The 18,280-nt window shown below is 40.3% G+C and overlaps 1 protein-coding gene and 1 long non-coding RNA gene across 5 annotated transcripts in view; one reads left to right on the top strand and one right to left on the bottom strand.

Annotated features, from left to right (window-relative positions):
* FHIP2A (FHF complex subunit HOOK interacting protein 2A) overlaps window positions 1-14,136 on the top strand; it is a 33,203-nt gene extending 19,067 nt beyond the window's left edge. For 2 of the 4 annotated variants that reach the window (XR_014526629.1, XR_014526630.1), the window contains 6 exons: window positions 1,327-1,417; window positions 3,845-3,988; window positions 8,887-9,027; window positions 10,087-10,190; window positions 10,269-10,659; window positions 12,338-14,136. Coding sequence is in view for 2 of the 4 variants with exons in the window: in XM_083504794.1 (XP_083360920.1) it covers window positions 1,327-1,417; window positions 3,845-3,988; window positions 8,887-9,027; window positions 10,087-10,190; window positions 10,269-10,374 (586 nt within the window). In the remaining 2 variants the exon portion in view is untranslated. Of the gene's footprint in view, window positions 1-1,326; window positions 1,418-3,844; window positions 3,989-8,886; window positions 9,028-10,086; window positions 10,191-10,268 lie in introns of all 4 variants that reach the window. The other 2 variants (XM_083504794.1, XM_083504793.1) reach the window with 1 other exon arrangement.
* LOC310707696 lies at window positions 2-3,646 on the bottom strand. Its single transcript, XR_014526659.1, has 2 exons — window positions 1,397-3,646; window positions 2-302 (listed from the first exon to the last, which is right to left on the bottom strand). It is a non-coding gene; the product is annotated as an uncharacterized lncRNA (long non-coding RNA).
* Window positions 14,137-18,280: the final 4,144 nt, after the last annotated feature.

The following is an 18,280-nucleotide window of genomic DNA, read 5'->3' as shown; positions in this document are numbered from 1 at the left end:
ATGGTGCACAATTTTTTGTTGTTGTTTATTTGTTATTTTATATATGCACTTTGGGGCCCTGAAATGTTTCCCCAAAATGACTTTATATTTATTATCATTTTTTGGATTTCTTATCCACCCTTCTCCATAAGGTCTCAAAGCGGGTTGCAGGGTCAGAAAGAGCTGCACATTGTTGGAGGTGGGGCTACTAGACTGCCATTGCCACCCTTTCTACACACTCTTTCACACGAGTAATACATGAAGGGGACTAGTATCTTGTAACTTTTCCCTGTTTGATTGAAGAACAGAAACGATGAGTGTGGCTGAAAACAAAATGAAAATAAGCTATATTTAGTGTAGCACTCCACTTATTAGATGGAATAGCAAGAAATGCAATAAGCACTCTATATTTTACTCATTGTTTCTAAAATTATGATAAAATGAGAATTGTTTTTACCCCATACTGCATGGGTTGGCAAACTAAGATCCGTGGGCTGGATGTGGCCCACTGGGCTCGTTAATCCGGCCTGCAAACCTTGCAGATCCTGCCACCCGCTCAGTCAGTCCCCGCGCTAAACCAGCATGGCGCGGAGGCCTCACCGCATGGGGACTGACTTCTGCGATGCTGGCGCGGCTTTGGATTGGCTGCAGGAAGCTCCTGCAGCCAATCCGAAGCCGCAGACACTTCTGGGTGGGGGTGATGCTGGAGTGGCTTCAGATTGGCCACAGGAAGCTCCTGCAGCCAATCCGAAGCCACGGACACCTCTGGGCGATGCCCCTTCCTTCCCACTGAGGCGGCTGCGTAGTGCAAAGAGCTGAGTGGGAGGAAGCAGCAGCAGTGGGGAGGCTGCCTCTGCCACCCAGGCCAGCAGCATGGGCTCTGCGCCCCGTGGACCCCTGGCCAAAGCAGAGGACGACAATGCTGCCAAAGATGAGGTGCTGGTGGCAGCTGCCGCGTGAGTGGTGGCAGGGTGGGTCCTTTTGGGGGGGTTGCTTTCAGGAGAGGGTGGGTCTGGCCCCCCACAAGGTCTGAGGGACAGTGGACCAGCCCCCTCCTGAAAAAGTTTGCTGACCCCTGCCATACTGTGTCCTGCTACTGTGCTATCGGAAATATGCTGGAGTCATTAACAAGGCAGGGTTCTCTTGCTGTGAAAAATTTCAGTAGCCAGATTGACAGAAATGCCTCCACTGATTTTTTCATCTGTCTTCATTGTACAGAAGTCCACATAGCCGCTTATGTCGAGCGAGGGCTTAACAATGTTTGACATATCTATTGCTGCCATGATGAAGGAACAAATTTATATTGACTTGCTTTTTGTTTCCTGCTTTACTTGTTTTTGTTTTCAGTTTTCTCTGTCTTGTACCGGATGAAGCCAAATCTTCCTACCATGTGGAGGGCACAGGGTATGATACCTACCTCAGAGATGCCCATAGACAAGTAAGTGACAGAAGGAAAATGCTGTTTGGTGGCTGATGCAGTTGCAGATGAGGCAACGCCATTTTGCAGATAGACGGATAATAATAACACATTATCACCCATCTGCTGAAATATAATACTCTCACTGAAGTGCCTCTGTATAAGAGAACACAAATGTAGCTCAGCTTCTCTGTTGTGTTCAGGTGCTTAGCAACAGAACATCCTGTCTCTCATCATGCTTTCACTCCATCATATTCTAAAACATTCAGGCTCATTTCAACAGTCCTTTGGTCTGCTGAAAGTTCATTGAAATTTAAAGTGGGAAACCAAGTATTGGCCATATATCATTCTCCAGTAAAGGTAAAAGGTAAAGGGACCCCTGACCGTTAGGTCCAGTTGCGGACGACTTGGGTTGCGGAACTCATCTCGCTTTATTGGCCGAGGGAGCCGGGATACAGCTTCTGGGTCATGTGGCCAGCATGACTAAGCCGCTTCTGGCGAACCAGAGCAGCGCACGGAAATGCTGTTTACCTTCCCACTGGAGCGGTACCTATTTATGTACTTGCACTTTGATGTGCTTTTGAACTGCTAGGTTGACAGGAGCAGGGACCGAGCAACAGGAGCTGACCCTGTCACGGGGATTTGAACCGCCGACCTTCTGATCGGCAAGCCCTAGGCCATGGGTAAGCAAACTAAGGCCCAGGAGCCAGAGCCGGCCCAATTGCCTTCTAAATCCAGCCCGTGGATGGTACAGGAATCAGCATGTTTTTATATGAGTAGAATGTGTGCTTTTATTTAAAATGCATCTGGGTTATTTGTGGGGCATAGGAATTCATTCCCCCCCCCAAAGAAAAATATAGTCTGGCCCCCCACATGGTCTGAGGGACAGTGGACTGGCTCCCTGCTGAAAAAGTTTGCTGACCCCTGCCCTAGGCTCTGTGGTTTAACCCACAGCGCCACCCGCTGTTGGTTATGTTGATCTTTCTTTACCTATGCAGCACTGTGAACTATATAATAACACCAACCTGTTTTGCGGGGACTGGGATGTGGAAACAAGTGGCAGAACAGAAATGTCTTTTTTATAAATAATAGTAATCAACCCTATATTGTGTTCCATGTATGAGAGTCCTAACTTTGCTTTCCAAGTGATGTGTTGTGGTGTATTATTTTGGAGGGCATTGCGTTTTTATATTGCTACTGTCTAAAAACATAGAGATATTTTGAAGGATTGTAATCTTTCTGACAGTGCATTCAGCCATGTCTGCTAAAAGGGGGAATGTTTGTGGGATAATTCACAGGAAATAACTGTGTGTTGCATAGTTATTACAGTGGTACAAATGGGATGTACATGGTGCAGTAATATTTTTATTTCAGTTAAGATAATCATACAAATTGGACACCTTTTTCTCTAAATTGCCTTTATATTTATCTGTGGTCTGTTGTAGCAAGGTCTTTGACAGAGGCAAGTTGCTGTGGAATAGCTATACGAGTTAACACAGCCGTGATTTTATAGATAAAAGCTTAGTGCAAGTAATGTGCAGCCTCAGGCATGCAGTTTTGAAGTGGATTATAGTGCTGAGAAACAGGAACTTTACTGTTCCTATTTAGAAACCTCAAACACATTCCGCTTTCAAAAGGTATAGGTCTCCTTGGTCTGAAGACAAACAGAGCTTAATTGTAACCTTGTAAATAACATGCAAGTGCTCTGAGTAAATTTAATGGGATGGTTAAGGGAGCTGAAAAAGACACGCAGTCACATAATATTCAGAAGGTTATACTCCCAGAAACAAGTGTAATATGTGCCCAGTCAAACATAAAGTATTTCATTTTTATTCTGAGTTTGACTTTTTTGTCTTTCCAAATACCTGATGGAAAAATATAAGGCAGATAAGGGAAGATGGACGAGCCATGAGCCTTTAGTATGCTAAACTTGAGTGGACAAAAATATATGTTGCTTCTTTGGTAGTGTCTATTTGAATGAAAGAAGAAACTGAGTACCATCAGAATTGACTCAGATGCCAGTGGTCCCAGTATTTTCACACCTGCCCTGGCCATCTAAATGGCTGTCACATGGAAGGTGTGGCAAGCTGGACCAGTGGTTACAAGAAAATAGATTCTGACTAAATACATGTATCAGGAAGAACTTTGACAGGAAGCAGTTTGACAGTGGAATGGACTCCCTTGGAAGGTGGTGGAAGCAGAGGTTGGATGGCCATCTGCCATGGATGTTTTAGTTGAAATTTCTGCCTTGCAGGGCATAGTATTTCTACATGAAAAATGTTTCTGAATAAAATGCTACTTGGGATGGGATACTACAAATCTCTGTGAAAGGCAAAGCATTTAAAAGCATGTAACTTTGCCAGTGTACATTGTAATAAATATCCATTAAAATTGGACCTCTTCTTTAGTTCACAAAGGAGTCAGCCATTTGTTTTCTGCTTTCTCTAGTTCCGTGATTATTGCGCCATATGCTTACGATGGGAATGGCCGGGCTCTCCCACGCCCTTGGAAAAGTGCAATTTAGAAGCTCCATTCTTTGAAGGATTTTTCCTAAAAGTTCTGTTTGATAGAATGGGCAGAATTCTCGATCAGGTAAGTCTGCAGCTCTAGATCCTTTTGTTTCTGACCTGGATGGTTTTCACAGAGATGTCCATATCATGGAAATCTGGCAGTATGAAGGTAAACAGTATTCTGGGTCGCTGTTAGCCTATTGCAGAGGTAGCCAACACGGTACCTTCCAAATGCTCATACAATGGGCCATGCTGGTCAGAGATGATGGGAGTTATAAGCCAAAACATCTGGGCAGCACCAAGTTGGCTACCCTGGGGAAGGAAGCGAGCTGCCTACCTCTTCTGTCTTTTCATCCTAGACTCTAAAGGGCACTCTAAATAGTAAAATAAAGAGTTAAAAACACTTTCTAAAAAAAAATAACCAAATGAATATGATGTGCTCCTCTGAACATTGTTTATCACAATAAAATGAGCAAATGTTTATGCCTTCGCCATCTGACTTCTAAAGCCGCTTCTGGTGTTCCATTTTTTTGTTGCTGATTATAAACTGGCCACAGAAGAAACTCTTTGTAATATAAGCAAGAGGCCCATGAGCAGTAAAGAAGGTGGCTTTGCATGTGTCATGAGTACATTTCATGTATGTTTTTACAAACAGCAATGTGCAGTGGCTTTTAGGTATACAGTGGTACCTCGCAAGACAAATGCCTCGTAAGACAAAAAACTCGCAAGACGAAAGGGTTTTTGGTTTTTTGAGTTGCTTCGCAAGACGGAAACATCTTGCAAGTTTGTTTCCTTTTTCTTAACACCGTTAATACAGTTGCAACTTGACTTCGAGGAGCAACTCATAGAACGCGGTGTGGTAGCCTTTTTTGAGGTTTTTAAAGACTTTGGTGATTTTTGAAGCTTTTCCAAAACTTTCCCGACACCGTGCTTCGCAAGACGACAAAAACCGCAAGACGACAAAACTCGCGGAACGAATTAATTTCATCTTGCGAGGCACCACTGTACATGATTATGAGAAAATAGATACGTTCTTAACATACCTGATCACGTATTCCCTTCCAGCTACTGTTCATCGAGTACTGGAACATGGCTGGCATGGAAAATGGCTTGCGGGGGTGGGATCGGGGTGGGGGTGGAGTGGAGGCAGGGTGACCACCACCCTCTGCTCGAACACACCTTTTGTTTCTGAAGTCACATACTTCAGCTACTGCTTTACACATTTGCAGCAGTCCCATAAACTTTGTGTTAGATCATGTGCTTTCTATGCAGCCTCTGTTGTGGGAACACTTCCTAGAGCTAAACCATTTCCAGCAAAAACAAAGTCTAAGAAACGGTCAGGGAGCACACGGGTGGAGCCTATGTGTTGCCTACAGAAGATTGCAAGCTCAGTCTGGCTTCTTTAGTAAAAAAAGTTGTGGTAGTTGACAGGGAAGACCTCTGCTTGAAATGCAAGATTGCTGTTCTGAATCAGAGTAAACGCTGGACTAGAGGGACATATAGTTTGATCAGGCATAAGGCAATTTCTTGGGTACCTGTGTTGTCCTGTGCTTAAAGAAATGGGTCTGCTCTAGGACACGTGGTCTGACTTCCACCAGACCACTCTTGTGGCATAAAGATTTCAACCTGAAGCCAGCTTCTGTCTGATTCTTTCATATCTTCACCAGGAAAATGTAACATTGAAGTAGCTTCCATTAAACACCCATTCTACACATGCCTCATTAAAAATGAATATTGGATTTGAGGCTTAAATTCTGAGTCTCAACAGCTTTATGAAAACTAATCTTCATACATATGAAAATCTGATCTAGGTGATGAGACCCTAATAGTCAAGAGGAAAAGAAGGAAAAAAGTCCTTACCTAAAGATTGTCAGGGGAACAAGTATCTAGTAGTATTGCAAAGAAAAAAGGCTATGGGTTATTGTGGTAGGGTGTCAATTTGATATAGTACCTGTCAGAATGACAAAATTTCCGGATCAGTCAAGCATGCTGCTGTTCTCTCTCCTGTGTCAAGGGCAATAGCTGATGCACAGAGAATTAAAATATGCAGTAGGATGGGGAAATTGCTAAACCCCTCACCTACTAAAAAAATGTTGAGCCAAAATGATTTTCCCTCCTGTAGGGATAAATTGCTTGAAAATGCTAATGTAAGCCAGGAATAGAAGACTGTTGATGTAGTCAACTCAAATTAAAAATGGCAAAACTTGATGCCATTAGTTAGCTTAACAATTATGCCACATAACGGACCTCGATACAATTGAATATAATTTATCTGGCATAGAATCCTGATTTTTCTGCAGGCTTTCTTAATGCTACATGGCATGTTTATATGGCACAGGCGACTTGGTTTGTACAAAATAAGTTTCTTCTGCTTCTGTTCCCTTATACATCCACCACTGCAATTCTGCAAATGAAGCCCCCAAATTACACAATAGTGCCATTAAAAGACATTGCCATTAAGTTGGCTAAAAGCCACTTGCAGCCCTTGGGGTGAGATCCAACTAAGTAATATTTAAAGTAGACCCACTGAAATCACTGAACAACTTAAATTCACTGTGTTTTCTTATACCAGTGTTTTGATTACTGTGAGAGTAATAGAGTAGTTAATTCTAGAGTGTCTGGGTCCTGTTGGAGTTCTCTGATTTTTTCCCCTTTCCCTTAAAAATCTTCCATTTGGGCAGACCAGAAATTGTTCCATCCAATTTATAGAAAGCAATAAAAAACATTACAACAGAAAAAGGCTTGGCATAACAGCTATATTGCAGTACCATGCGCTGCCACTGGATGGCCTGCAAATGTCTATTTCACTTTGCTGAATGAAAGAAAATGAGAAAATAAATGCAGTTAGAACCTTACTAGATGTGATGGAGTAGACTTGTGAACAGTATATTCAGGGGAGTGGGGATGAGATGAATTTGTTTAATGTTTTGTGCCATAATATCTTACACACACGTTTTTGGAGTATGTCTTTGTTTCCTGCCATAGGGAGGAGGATTTAAATTGGAATACAGCAGGTGGGGGGAAGGATTTTTAAAAACACAGAGCAGCATCCCCAAACACACTGTGCAGTGGCTTTTTAAAAAAATTTAAAATCATCACAGGAGATCTATGAACTGGATCTCCCATATTGTATGTAATTTCACTCTTCAAAGTATCATCTTAAGCAGAAGTATTCTTCCTCTTAATCTCATGCAGCAGGAGGGAATGCCTCTTCTTGGGCTGTCTTTGCAGTAACATGCATGCATAATTGCTGGACAAAGAAATCGTGGTCCAGGTCACATGTAATGGCATATCATACTTTGGGGCAATTTCTGGGTTATACGTATTTTATACTGTTGTTGTCTGTTGTTGTCTGAATGACTTTTTGTGTATTGCTTAGAAATTTCTGCATATAAAGTGATTTTAAAATTACGTAAATAAATAGAAATAACCCATCTTTAATGGTTTACCATGAGCAGCGTGGAGATCACTCCTGCTTCACTCCCTCTGTCTACCCGGTGGCAGTAACAAACCACAATCCCCATCTTAGCATTGCATCCAAATAGGGAATTGTGGTTCATTTCACTCCCAATAAACCATGATTGGTCAGCAAAGAGCAATGCTTGGCTTGACATTATGGATGGTCTAGACTAGAGCAAAACAAGCTATGTTTCCTGGTTTGTGCATGACACTAAGCCAAGAGAGCATGGCTTGTTGCTCCCACAGGCCAGAGGGCAGGAGCAAAACAGGATCTTTTTGTGCACTCACGGCAAACCATTAAATTGTGCTTCACCTTGATGTGTGAATGCTGCCAGTGCCTTTTTCTTTGAAATGTTTATACATTTAATTGATTCATGAATCCAAACTCCTATGATTAATTAATAAAAAGCTATTTACTTGGGTGATGGCCCTAAATACTACTTGCTGCTCTAGCAGCCAAGTCCTAGTGCTGCTTTTACCCTCAGTAAGGCTGTACCCAGAGGGTGGTGCTTCATATTCTTGGTGGTTTTGGCTCAGTCAATCTGTAATTGTAACTATAAGTACATACCCTCTGGGAGCAATTATGTCTTTTTGGCTGCCGGGCAGCTCACAATCAACTTCTTCTTGTGTATTTGTTCCAATATGGTTAATATTGATGGCCTTTTGCCAGTTGCTTTGTTTCAGTTCACCGTGCTAGTGATACGGTTCGGTAGGCTGTAAATAATCAGTCCACTACCACCCAGTCCGGGGAATTCTTCTTTCCATGTTTCTGGCATCAGATTGCTCTGACACATTATGGAGGGCGAGGTGGGCTTTTTTGCTAGTATTCAGAGGGAAAGTAGGCTGCGAAATAACATGAAGAAACAATAAGCAGAAGAAAGTAGGAAAGAACTTGAAGGTCAGCTCATGAAAGGGGTTGTACATTTGGAAAACAGTTTCTATTTCCAGGTTTTTTAACACCATTTTCCCAAGATAAAAATATTCTCCACTTTTAGCTGTAGGGCTTAAAATAGAGGAATAAGGTTGGGGAGCAGTCCCAAGACATACTGATCTCTCTGTGCTGGTCCCAATCTGCCATTTAGATTGCAGGAACTGAAATGACCACTATCACCAGTATGGTTTGCAGGTGTCATGTATACTGAATTAGCATGCCCGACACACAAATAGCCCCTGCCTATAAAACAGTAGTCACAGCTGTTCCATCGCACACCTGCCTTCCCCTTTATGTTTGCAGTTTGAGAACACATGAGATCGATAATTGTTCTAAACAAAAGAAACAGAGAACACATCAATTGACTTTCCTAGGGTTATGTAATGAGTTTTGGGGCTTGTGCAGGAACCTTTGATATTGCTTGCACAAGATATTTCTAACAATGTGCCTCACATTGGCCATTACATGCTGCAAATCTGATGGCCATCACATGCTGCAAATTTTGCATTTTGTAAACCCCTAAACTATACTGCACAGAATGTAAACATATGGAAAACCTTTTTTTAATTATTTTTTGCTTTTTCACACAGCCATATGATGTCAATTTACAAGTCACGTCTGTGTTGTCCAAGCTCGCCTTGTTTCCTCATCCACACATCCATGAATACCTTTTGGATCCCTATGTAAACCTAGCCTCCGGATGCCGCTCTCTTTTTTCAGTCATAGTCAGGGTAAGTAAATGAAGAATATTCAACTTGAACAGTGCCACAAAGTATCTGTGGCTGATTAACAAATGATGCTAAGGCACCTTTCAGATGACCGACCTATTTTTGTAATGCAGCTCCTCATCTTTCAGTTAAGGACCAGCCAAATCCACTTGGGATTTAAATAAAAAGTGCATTCTTGTACCTCCTTACTCAGAAGTAGGTACCACTGAGTTCTGTAGGACTTAGTCCCATGTAGGTGGGTATAGAATTGCAGCCTACACCTGCTTATGGTATATTTTCTTTGGAATAGCTGCAATCTCCAAGTAGAAAAAGTAACATTTTATGAACCATGTAGGACAAACCATTAGTTTTTCTTGCAACGAGTGAACAGTTGTTGCAGGGTAATTACATCAAGCACAGATCATACTTTACACTTTGACAGATATGATTATGTGGGGGGAAATGTAACATATTATGTGTTCCTGACCAGTGTGTGATGCAGGTTTTCTGGGAAATTTTCAGTTTTAAAATTTCCTGGGAAGTTTTCTGATGAGGTAAATAGTGTGCAATCTTATTTAGCATGTTTGTTTGACTTCTGTTTTGTAAACAGAGCTGAAAACACAGTCTTAGGTGAAATAAGAATTTTAGCTTTAGCTGTGCAGGTCAGATCAAACCAGTTAGATGTATTTGTAGCTGCAGTTTTTGCTTGATTATTATGTGTATTTGTGGTTTTATATTACTCACCTGCTTACAAAGTAATAAAACATATATGTACTTTCTCGCACACTCTAGGGAAAGTAACCTGTAAAACATGCACTGACAGCTTTGAAACAAGCTTGCCTTATGTATTGCCATTCATTTATTGTTATTTATTAATTTTTTGAAACACTGAATTTTTAGAAATGGAATATTTTCTGTAGAAAAATAAAGACATGGAAAGTGTTCCCTTTTGAAAAGTTCTTTTGTAGTATTTAGACTGCTAAACACTGCGCTGGCAGCCCTGGAGGCTAACGGCAATAGCTTCCAGCACTAACTTGCTCTTTGCTTCATTTTGTTCAACGCTCTCATATGCACGACATGCAGGTTGTTGCGGATCTCATGGTGAGGATCCAGCGCATACCCGACTTCACACCTAAATTGCTGCTGGTCAGGAAGCGTCTCCTTGGCTTAGAACCTGAAGGGCCCATGTAAGTATATTAATGACCAGCCTATTCCAAGAGGCACCATGTGTGACTTTCTAATAATTCCTCATCCTATCTCCGCAGTGTTGACCACATGACATTACTAGAAGGTGTAATTGTATTGGAAGAATTTTGTAAAGAGCTGGCTGCAATTGCATTTGTGAAATACCATGCCTCGTCCACGCCGTAAAAAGCTGCTCTGAGCATCCTGGCTACGAGATTCAAGCAGAAAAGACTGCTAACTTCCCAGGCAGGAGAACAGAAAGCAAAGCCTTGGCATTCATTTGGAGGACTCATATGGGACACCTTCAAATTGAAATACTAAATTCATTGGTAGTGACCATATGGGAGAGGAAAATGGATGTTCAACCTACAACGCAATCAATGGGATATCACAGATCACAAGAAGCTCAAAGAGCTGCACACATGAAGACTTAAGTTTAAAGGTTTTCTTATTTTAATAACCTTCTAGGAGGTAGGAGTTTTTATATACTTTAGGGTTCCTAGGCTTTTAAAAAAATACATTTGTTTCATAGCTGAGGTGTGTTTTATCCATTTAAATGAAAACCAGTAAGTGATTAAAGCATTGTAAAGTATTTAAATAAGAAGTTGTAAATGCACACACAGCTAAACAAATGATTTTTCTTTGTGTATCTTTCATGTTGAGTCCTGTTCATTGTGTTGTTCCAGTTGATCACTGATTATTATTATTTTGTTACACAAAAAAACAGGTGACCACAAGTATACTCAAGTATTGGTTTTCCTTGAATCCTTGCTTATTCTCCTTTGTTATGCCGCATAACTTTATTTGCCTTCTATTTTGTATTGGAGCCCTGGATTATTTGATCCAAATGCCCGTTTACAAAAATGCTAGTATTACAGGTCACTTTATAGGGCTTTTAAGATTCTTTTTTATGATTAGTTGGCTGAAGAGTATCCTGTGCCTTGATGATTGGCAGTATCATTGTTTTGTGCTTTTCAGATATGTTATTACTTGGCTAATTTGAATGACTGAAGCGTCCAAGCCAAGGGACAGCTGGGTCTGATACCAGTTGTCATAGTGCATATAGGCTGAAATTCTTCAGGTTGTTGCATGCTTAGGCTTCAGTTTTGTGATCTTACTGTTTGCAACAGGGATCCATTATAAGCCAAGGAGAAAACAAGATCCCTTCATTTTGCCATTGTCATAAAATAGATTCCCTTGCCAGACAATCTGAGCTAGAAGACGAGTAAGAGGAAAGAGCACTTGAACCACCTCATTCTGCCAGTGGTCTCTCTCTCTCTCTCTCTCTCTCTCTCTTTCTCTCTCTTTCTCTCTCTCTCTCTCTCTCTCTCTCTCTCTCTCTCTCTCTCTCTTTCTCTTTCTTTCTTTCTTTCTTTCTTTCTTTCTTTCTTCTGACTCATCTCTGCCAGTTCTTCATAAGCTGAAAACTCCAAACAAACATGTTGTCTACCCTGGTTTTAATATAGTTTTTCTATAATCTTTTTGTTCTCAGTAGAAAATGAGGAGAGGCAGATATGGGGTGGGAGTGCCCTTTCTCACCCATTTGCCGTTAATTGACATAATGCTATGGTATTAACAACACATAATTTGGTTCCTAAACAGTTGTTCCATTAATCTCATTCTTGGGTATTCCGTGTAACCTTTTAACACAATTGCTGCCTGCCTCAGATATTGTCAGGGTTGATGTAAATGTGGTTGAATTTTGCTCCAGTGATGTAAACTCTGGTTTGTACCACAAGAAGTTCTAATGATACAGAAACTTGCTGAGCATGAAGGCCAAGTGTTGGAAAGTGGGATAATTTAGTTATATTGGCAGGCCTCTGTGGTGGAAATACAAACATCAAAAACAGTGGAGCAAAATTTTGAGCTGCCTTTATTATAAATGAGATATAGCCAAGGAGCTGCCTGTACTCTGTGACCAAGATATTTGCCTCCCTAGTTGAATAATAGCACATTGATTTTTTAAATGTTTTTGCACCAAAGTCACTGAATTTGACTCACAAATACAACTAACTAAACTACACATAAGATAAGTCTCAGAATTTTCTTCTGGAGAAGAAAATTTTCAGATAGATATTGGGTAAGAAGTTATAAAATAAACATTCATGGAAGCGGGCCTGAACAGCTTTTTACATTTTTTGCATTGCAGGTAGCATTTTAGAGAAATCCTTTTGGAGTCCCACAGAAGTTGATGATGGTTCTCTAATGATATCCCAAAGTAAGTGGGAGGCAGACTTAAGTTTTGGTGTTTAAAAGTATAAGGGAAAAGGTTTACTTAAGCTAACTGTGTAATTAGCTATTCATGATAGCCAAAGTTATTCACACGATGCTGGATTGAATTATAAAAACAAATAAATAAAAATGATACAGGATACATCTATTAGTGCAAGCAGGATATCTAACATTAAAGTTCAGTTTGCTTTTAGAAACATCAAGATCCAAGCTTGATTGCACATAGCCTGCATATTCAGGAAGTTCTCTTGTTTTCAGGATGTAACCCTGCTGATGTCATTTGAAGACACCAACATTTTCCCATTCCCTTTTTGTCATAATACCTGGCACAAATTTAGGAAACGCTTTAACTCTCTCTCTTGGCATCATAATTGTTCTCTTGAACCCATAAACTGATAGCAGCAACCTTTTTATTTTTGTAAAAACAATTGAATTTTCCTTCCCATATGGAACTTGTTTAACGTTTTTATAACTTGTTTTCATGCACTTTTATTTTAAAGGCTAGTTGGGCCCATGTTTGAATTGGTTGAATCTATGCATGTCATAACTACCCCTATTCTGATGTGTATGAGTGTGTTTATGTGCATGCATGTGTGCACACATGGAGATGCATGTGTGGTTATTTATTATCCGTCAGGAGAACATACAGCCTGTTCTCCAGAAGTAGTGAGCAGCCACTGGTTATAAAGATGTTTGTGCTAACTATTGGGTTCTTGGTCCCATTACAGATAAAACAAACAGTGTTTCTATATGAGAGTGGATGAGGAAAGCTAGAATTGTTTGATTCCAGGATACAGATCCCGTTTCAGTTTTTCCCTGATGCACATTTATGTAAATAAAGGCACCTTTATATCATCTATTGTATCTATTTAATTTAGATTCTGATGTTGAAAATTTTGTAACAACAACATGAGGCGTCTACTGGAATAGCCATTTCCTCTTAAGCTATTTTTGTTATAACTGTAGTTGTCTGCCTAGTAGTGTCATCTTTTAACTGTAGCGTTCTGATATAATGTATTCATCAGTGCAATATTGAAGCTGTGATACAAGGCACAGCTTCAGCCTGGTTGTACATCATCTGTTTACGTGTGTATATTTGTATACTAATGGACTGAAACCCAGCACTTGCTTGCAGTATTGCCGGTGCAAAGATTGTAACACTGCATTCTACAGGGCACAGTAATCGTGGCATTCCTTTATAAATGCATGGCAGCTGCTCACCATGAGCTGCTGAATGCAGCAAAGCTTTCAATTGTGAAATAACATCCTTATTTAACTTGGCACAAGAAACAGGATAGTACAATGCAGAAGCTACACATCCACTGTTCTCAATTGTGTGAGAAATTAAGATTAGCATCTCTCAACAAACACATCTGTATAACCATGATTAATAATGCCTGTGCCCTGTTGCCTAGTGTTACAAGGTCTGTCTCTATCTATCAATATATACTCCTGGATTTTTCTCCCCTCCTGTCTTGTTTACATTAAACAGAAGATGTTCAGCAAACCTTTCCTATTGAACTTGGTGTAGTTCATTCGCTGACAATGTTTGCCAAGGTGTAATAGACCCATGAAGGATGGTTGAAACAGCCACATTAGAGAGCTCACGGCGGAAACTTGTGTCAGCAGATACAATTCAGGTGTTTTTTGTTAAAAAGCATGCATGAAGGATTAAAAGGGATATTCTTAAAAATAAATTAATATAATTTCAACAGAGTGGTGCCTTATGTTTGCTGAAGTTTGTGCATTTTTAAGTTTGACTATCATCTCTAAATACAAAGTAACCAGATTTTACATTTACATTCCGCTTTTTCCTATCACCCTCCCAGCTGACCCTTCTCCTAATATTGGTTTTACACCTCACCTGCATTGCATCTGCCCCCTCCACCCATTTCCTCTCATTAAATTAAAATAACTCCTTTCATTAGTAAGTGGACATTGGGCTTCATCATTTTACTTACCGGTATATATTACTTCTGCCTCGCCTTTTTATGGGAATAATATAGATAGCTAGAAAATCCAGGTTTAAAACCATGTTGGTAATTTTTTTAATTAATGGGTGGACAATCTTTTTCAGGCCAAGCGTCAATTCGGGGGGGGGGCAGAGGCAAAAGTTAGCAAAGCAACAAATGTGATTTGTACAATAGACTCATTTCTACATACACTCACATACTCCCATATATTGTCCATCCAGTTCAAAGACAGCTGGGCAGAAACAGATGCAAAGCAGGGCTGGTAAGGAATGTGGCTCAGGGCAAAGGGGTGTGGTTGTGAAGGGCTTACAGTTTCAGCAGAGGCCCATGGTCCAGATAAGAGGCCTTGAGGACCACATTTGGTCCTTGGCCTGTTGGTTCCCCATTCCCAATTGAGAGTTATTGAGGGCAAACACATTCCTCCTAAGTGATTCTTGAGCACATTAAGTCTTATTATCCCATTCTCTCATAACTCTGGTTCCTACCCCAGCAGGCATGCACAAAGTCAGCCACCCACTTGCACTTTTCGGTCCAAGAATGCCTCACTCATTTGGGGCATATGTAATGCTTCACACTGGAATGTTCTGAAATTTTAGTGCCTGCAAGCACATATTCAAAGACTCTTTGTAAAACGAGCATTGGTGAAGTACTTTCTTCATTTATGCAGCTGAGGCGTAAACAAACAAGGCCCACCGCAAAAATACCTCTCCACTGTAAAGGCTTTTTGCTGCCATTAAATCAGCCTTAATGTGTGCCTCATTATAGCTTTTTTTTGTCATTAAAGTGTTTGCAGGAGACCTACACTAGACATAGGTGGGCGGAAATTAGCCAGCGTGTTGTGTTTTATGGCAGTAGCTACCATTTCATCATGCATACCTCTTCTACCTTATTACCTCATTTAAAAGACTTCATTGGAACCTGTATTTGCATGCTCAGATATATTTCTTTTGTGAAGCATAACAGAAATGTGTTCTAATCATACTATCCTCAAACCATTAGACTTGGATTGGCTTCTGAAACATCAGAGTGCTTACTGCAGTCATATTCTGTAGAGGCTGAAGTTTTTAAAAATGCTCAGGACTGCATGCCCTGGTTCTTTCCATGCCTCTTTGTGAGTTTGATATAGTTTCGTCGTATGTTCAGGGCACCGTACGCCGAGTTGAAATGTTGCGGTTTCAGAACTCTAAACAGTACTTGTCATCTATCACAGATTTCAGCTGCTCTGTAATAATTACCATGGAATCTTGCCAGAAGCCAGGTATAGTCAAGCTGTTGCCAAGATTGGTTAGCTGTGCTAGCAGTAGCCAGAACTCATATTAGTGTTGTTGGTCATGTTTGCACTAGAGCACAGCGCTTACCACGTGAAATGTAGTCCACCTCTCCCTGTTCAGACCTTTGAAGGCTCCCTTTCAACAGGAAAAGGATATTGAAGCAGCTTCAAGGAACAGCTGGAGTATGTGTGCAGGTAGAAAGGTCCCAAGCTGAATGGGTTATACCACTTCAAACTGCAGGTGGGTCATATTTTTTACTGCTCTCTGCAAGGAGAAACTAACACTGCAGGGAGCAAGCTGAGACAAAACATCTCTCCCTGAGGTACTTTTTAAATAATACATACCTTTGTAGCCTTGAAGGGGTATGGTACCCCAGGATTCTGTCACCCTGTTTCTCTGCAGGCATCGCCTAGGTTTCATTTCCAAAGGGAGGAAAGGGAACTGTTGCTGTTTATTTCTGAAAATTTTTCACTGCTGTTCATCTTCCCTGCTTCTCCCATCTGCTAGGAAAATTCTCTGCACAGAGAGAGAACTAGCGATAAGCCACTGACAAGCTTTCGGCTGTAGATATCCTCTGTTCCAAATCAGTGAAAATGTAATTATATATCAGTTAATATGTATATTCTGCAACAAAAGGAGTCAAACAGATTTGTAAGGATGCTGTTTGCAATGATAGCTAAGGTAGTACATTTGCTTTCTGAACTTAATAGGGACTGGTTTGGTTCCACTTGTAATAATGAGATTTCTAATATAAACCTATGAGGAACTTTTCATATATTCTGCATGTAACTGAAGTGTGTGCCTAAAAATGTAAAGGGTGAATGGGGCAAACACATGTTGGCAAACTTATAACATATTCATCAAGAAACCAGGACCGGCTGACTACAGCAGACTGGAGTTTGCCCTGAATGATGTGAAAAATAGCCGTCTCACTATTTTGCCAAGTTATTTAAGCAGTTTGTTTAGCCCATGTGTGATGGGTGATACCCATGAGAACATCCATTTGCAAACTTAAGAAAATCATAATTGCATTGTAATTGGCTGAATTGGAGGGGCATAAACTTGGCAGTGATTATCCCGTACCTTGATGAAGTAACATGTTTAAAGGAGGGAAAGGAGCAGGAAGGCAATATTTTACTAGCTCACAAAACACAAAACCAGTGGTGCTGCTATCAATCAAACCAGATGCCCTCAACCTCGATTTCAGTGATTTAACTAGCATTTCCTCAGCTTAGGTTAACGCTGAATGCCGGCCTCCGGCCTCTGTGACTTAGTCAAAGCACTCGGCAGCTGAAGTGAATGATTATTTCACCTGGACAACTGCTGAATTCTCTGACTCTGGATCTAGTTACACAGAGTAATGTCGCTAGGGGGGAACAATACAAAGTCAATCAAGTGGGATATATTACAAGGACATTTTAGCAAATTCAAAAACGAAAGGAGTTTTGAAGCAATTTTCTTTATGGGATTACCAGTTCACCGTTGCATTTATAACTGGGTTTTCCCCCTAAAGTGTTCTGTGGAAGGCAGCCTTTTAGAAAGAAAGAAAGAAAGAAAGAAAGAAAGAAAGAAAGAAAGAAAGAAAGAAAGAAAGAAGCACCATCATGGTGAGCTAAAGAACAAAATCGCTAATATGTGGGTTTTTCCTCTTAAATGGTTTCCGAAAGCTGTGATTTATCTCCATTTTTAAACTATTATTTCTTCCGTGAACTTTTAAAAACTTTTTAACTATTATTTCTTTTCTGTAAACAGAAACAAATAAAAACTGCCTCTTTGGACGGGAGGGGAATTGTGCTGTGCTGTTTCTAAATGACAAAAGGCCTGAAATATCACGGCCTTTCTGTTCCAAGTCTTTATGGTGTGTGCTCCACACAAGTAAAATTGAATATCATTATTAATTGAAATTTACTTTTTCTGTTTGCTTAAAAGCTTGATTTAAAGTAAGTAGCCAAATTATAACTTTCTAGCTTGGTGAACATGGATAAATCCAATATAATGAGTGCATAGTTCATAATGTTCAGCACGGAATGCATGTGCAGTTTTTATATATCTAAATTATATTTCATGTCTACAAAATGTCACTTTTGTTCCATGGAGTTTCAATTATCCCTCCTAACCATTCAATTATCCCTCCTAACCATTTACAGGGCAAGCATATATATGCCTACTCAGAAGTAAGTCCTAGAAAAACACAATTGACTGATTCCCAGGTAAACAGTTGTGGGATTTCAGTCTCAGTTGTGAAATCCTTGGGGACAGAAGTATTTGTATAACTTATGAAGCTCTGCTATTTGACCTTTTATGCTGCATTCCATTTTTATTGTTACTTATTTTATTGCCATTGAATTTTAATTTGTTTTTTATTTTTCTCTATAAGCTGTCCTGAGAGGGCGACCTATCATGAATAAATAAACCAAATGTAAGCCACTTTGGGCTTCCTGGAAGAAAAACTAATGCTAAATAAATTTAAGGAAGGAAATGGTTAGAGTAATGAAAAAGATATTGGATACCTGATTCTGCAAAATAGCATCTTATGGCCTCCACATAAGTTGCAGTCCCCAGACCACATCATGCACTATGGTAATATCCCCAAAGTCTGTGAGAGAACTTTGGGGT

The sequence above is a fragment of the Podarcis liolepis genome (genome assembly GCF_965112155.1).
Source record: "Podarcis liolepis genome assembly, chromosome: 5".
Classification (NCBI taxonomy): domain Eukaryota; kingdom Metazoa; phylum Chordata; class Lepidosauria; order Squamata; family Lacertidae; genus Podarcis; species Podarcis liolepis.
The sequence above is the reverse complement of the archived record's forward strand: the minus strand, read 5'-3'. Positions and strand labels throughout refer to the sequence as shown.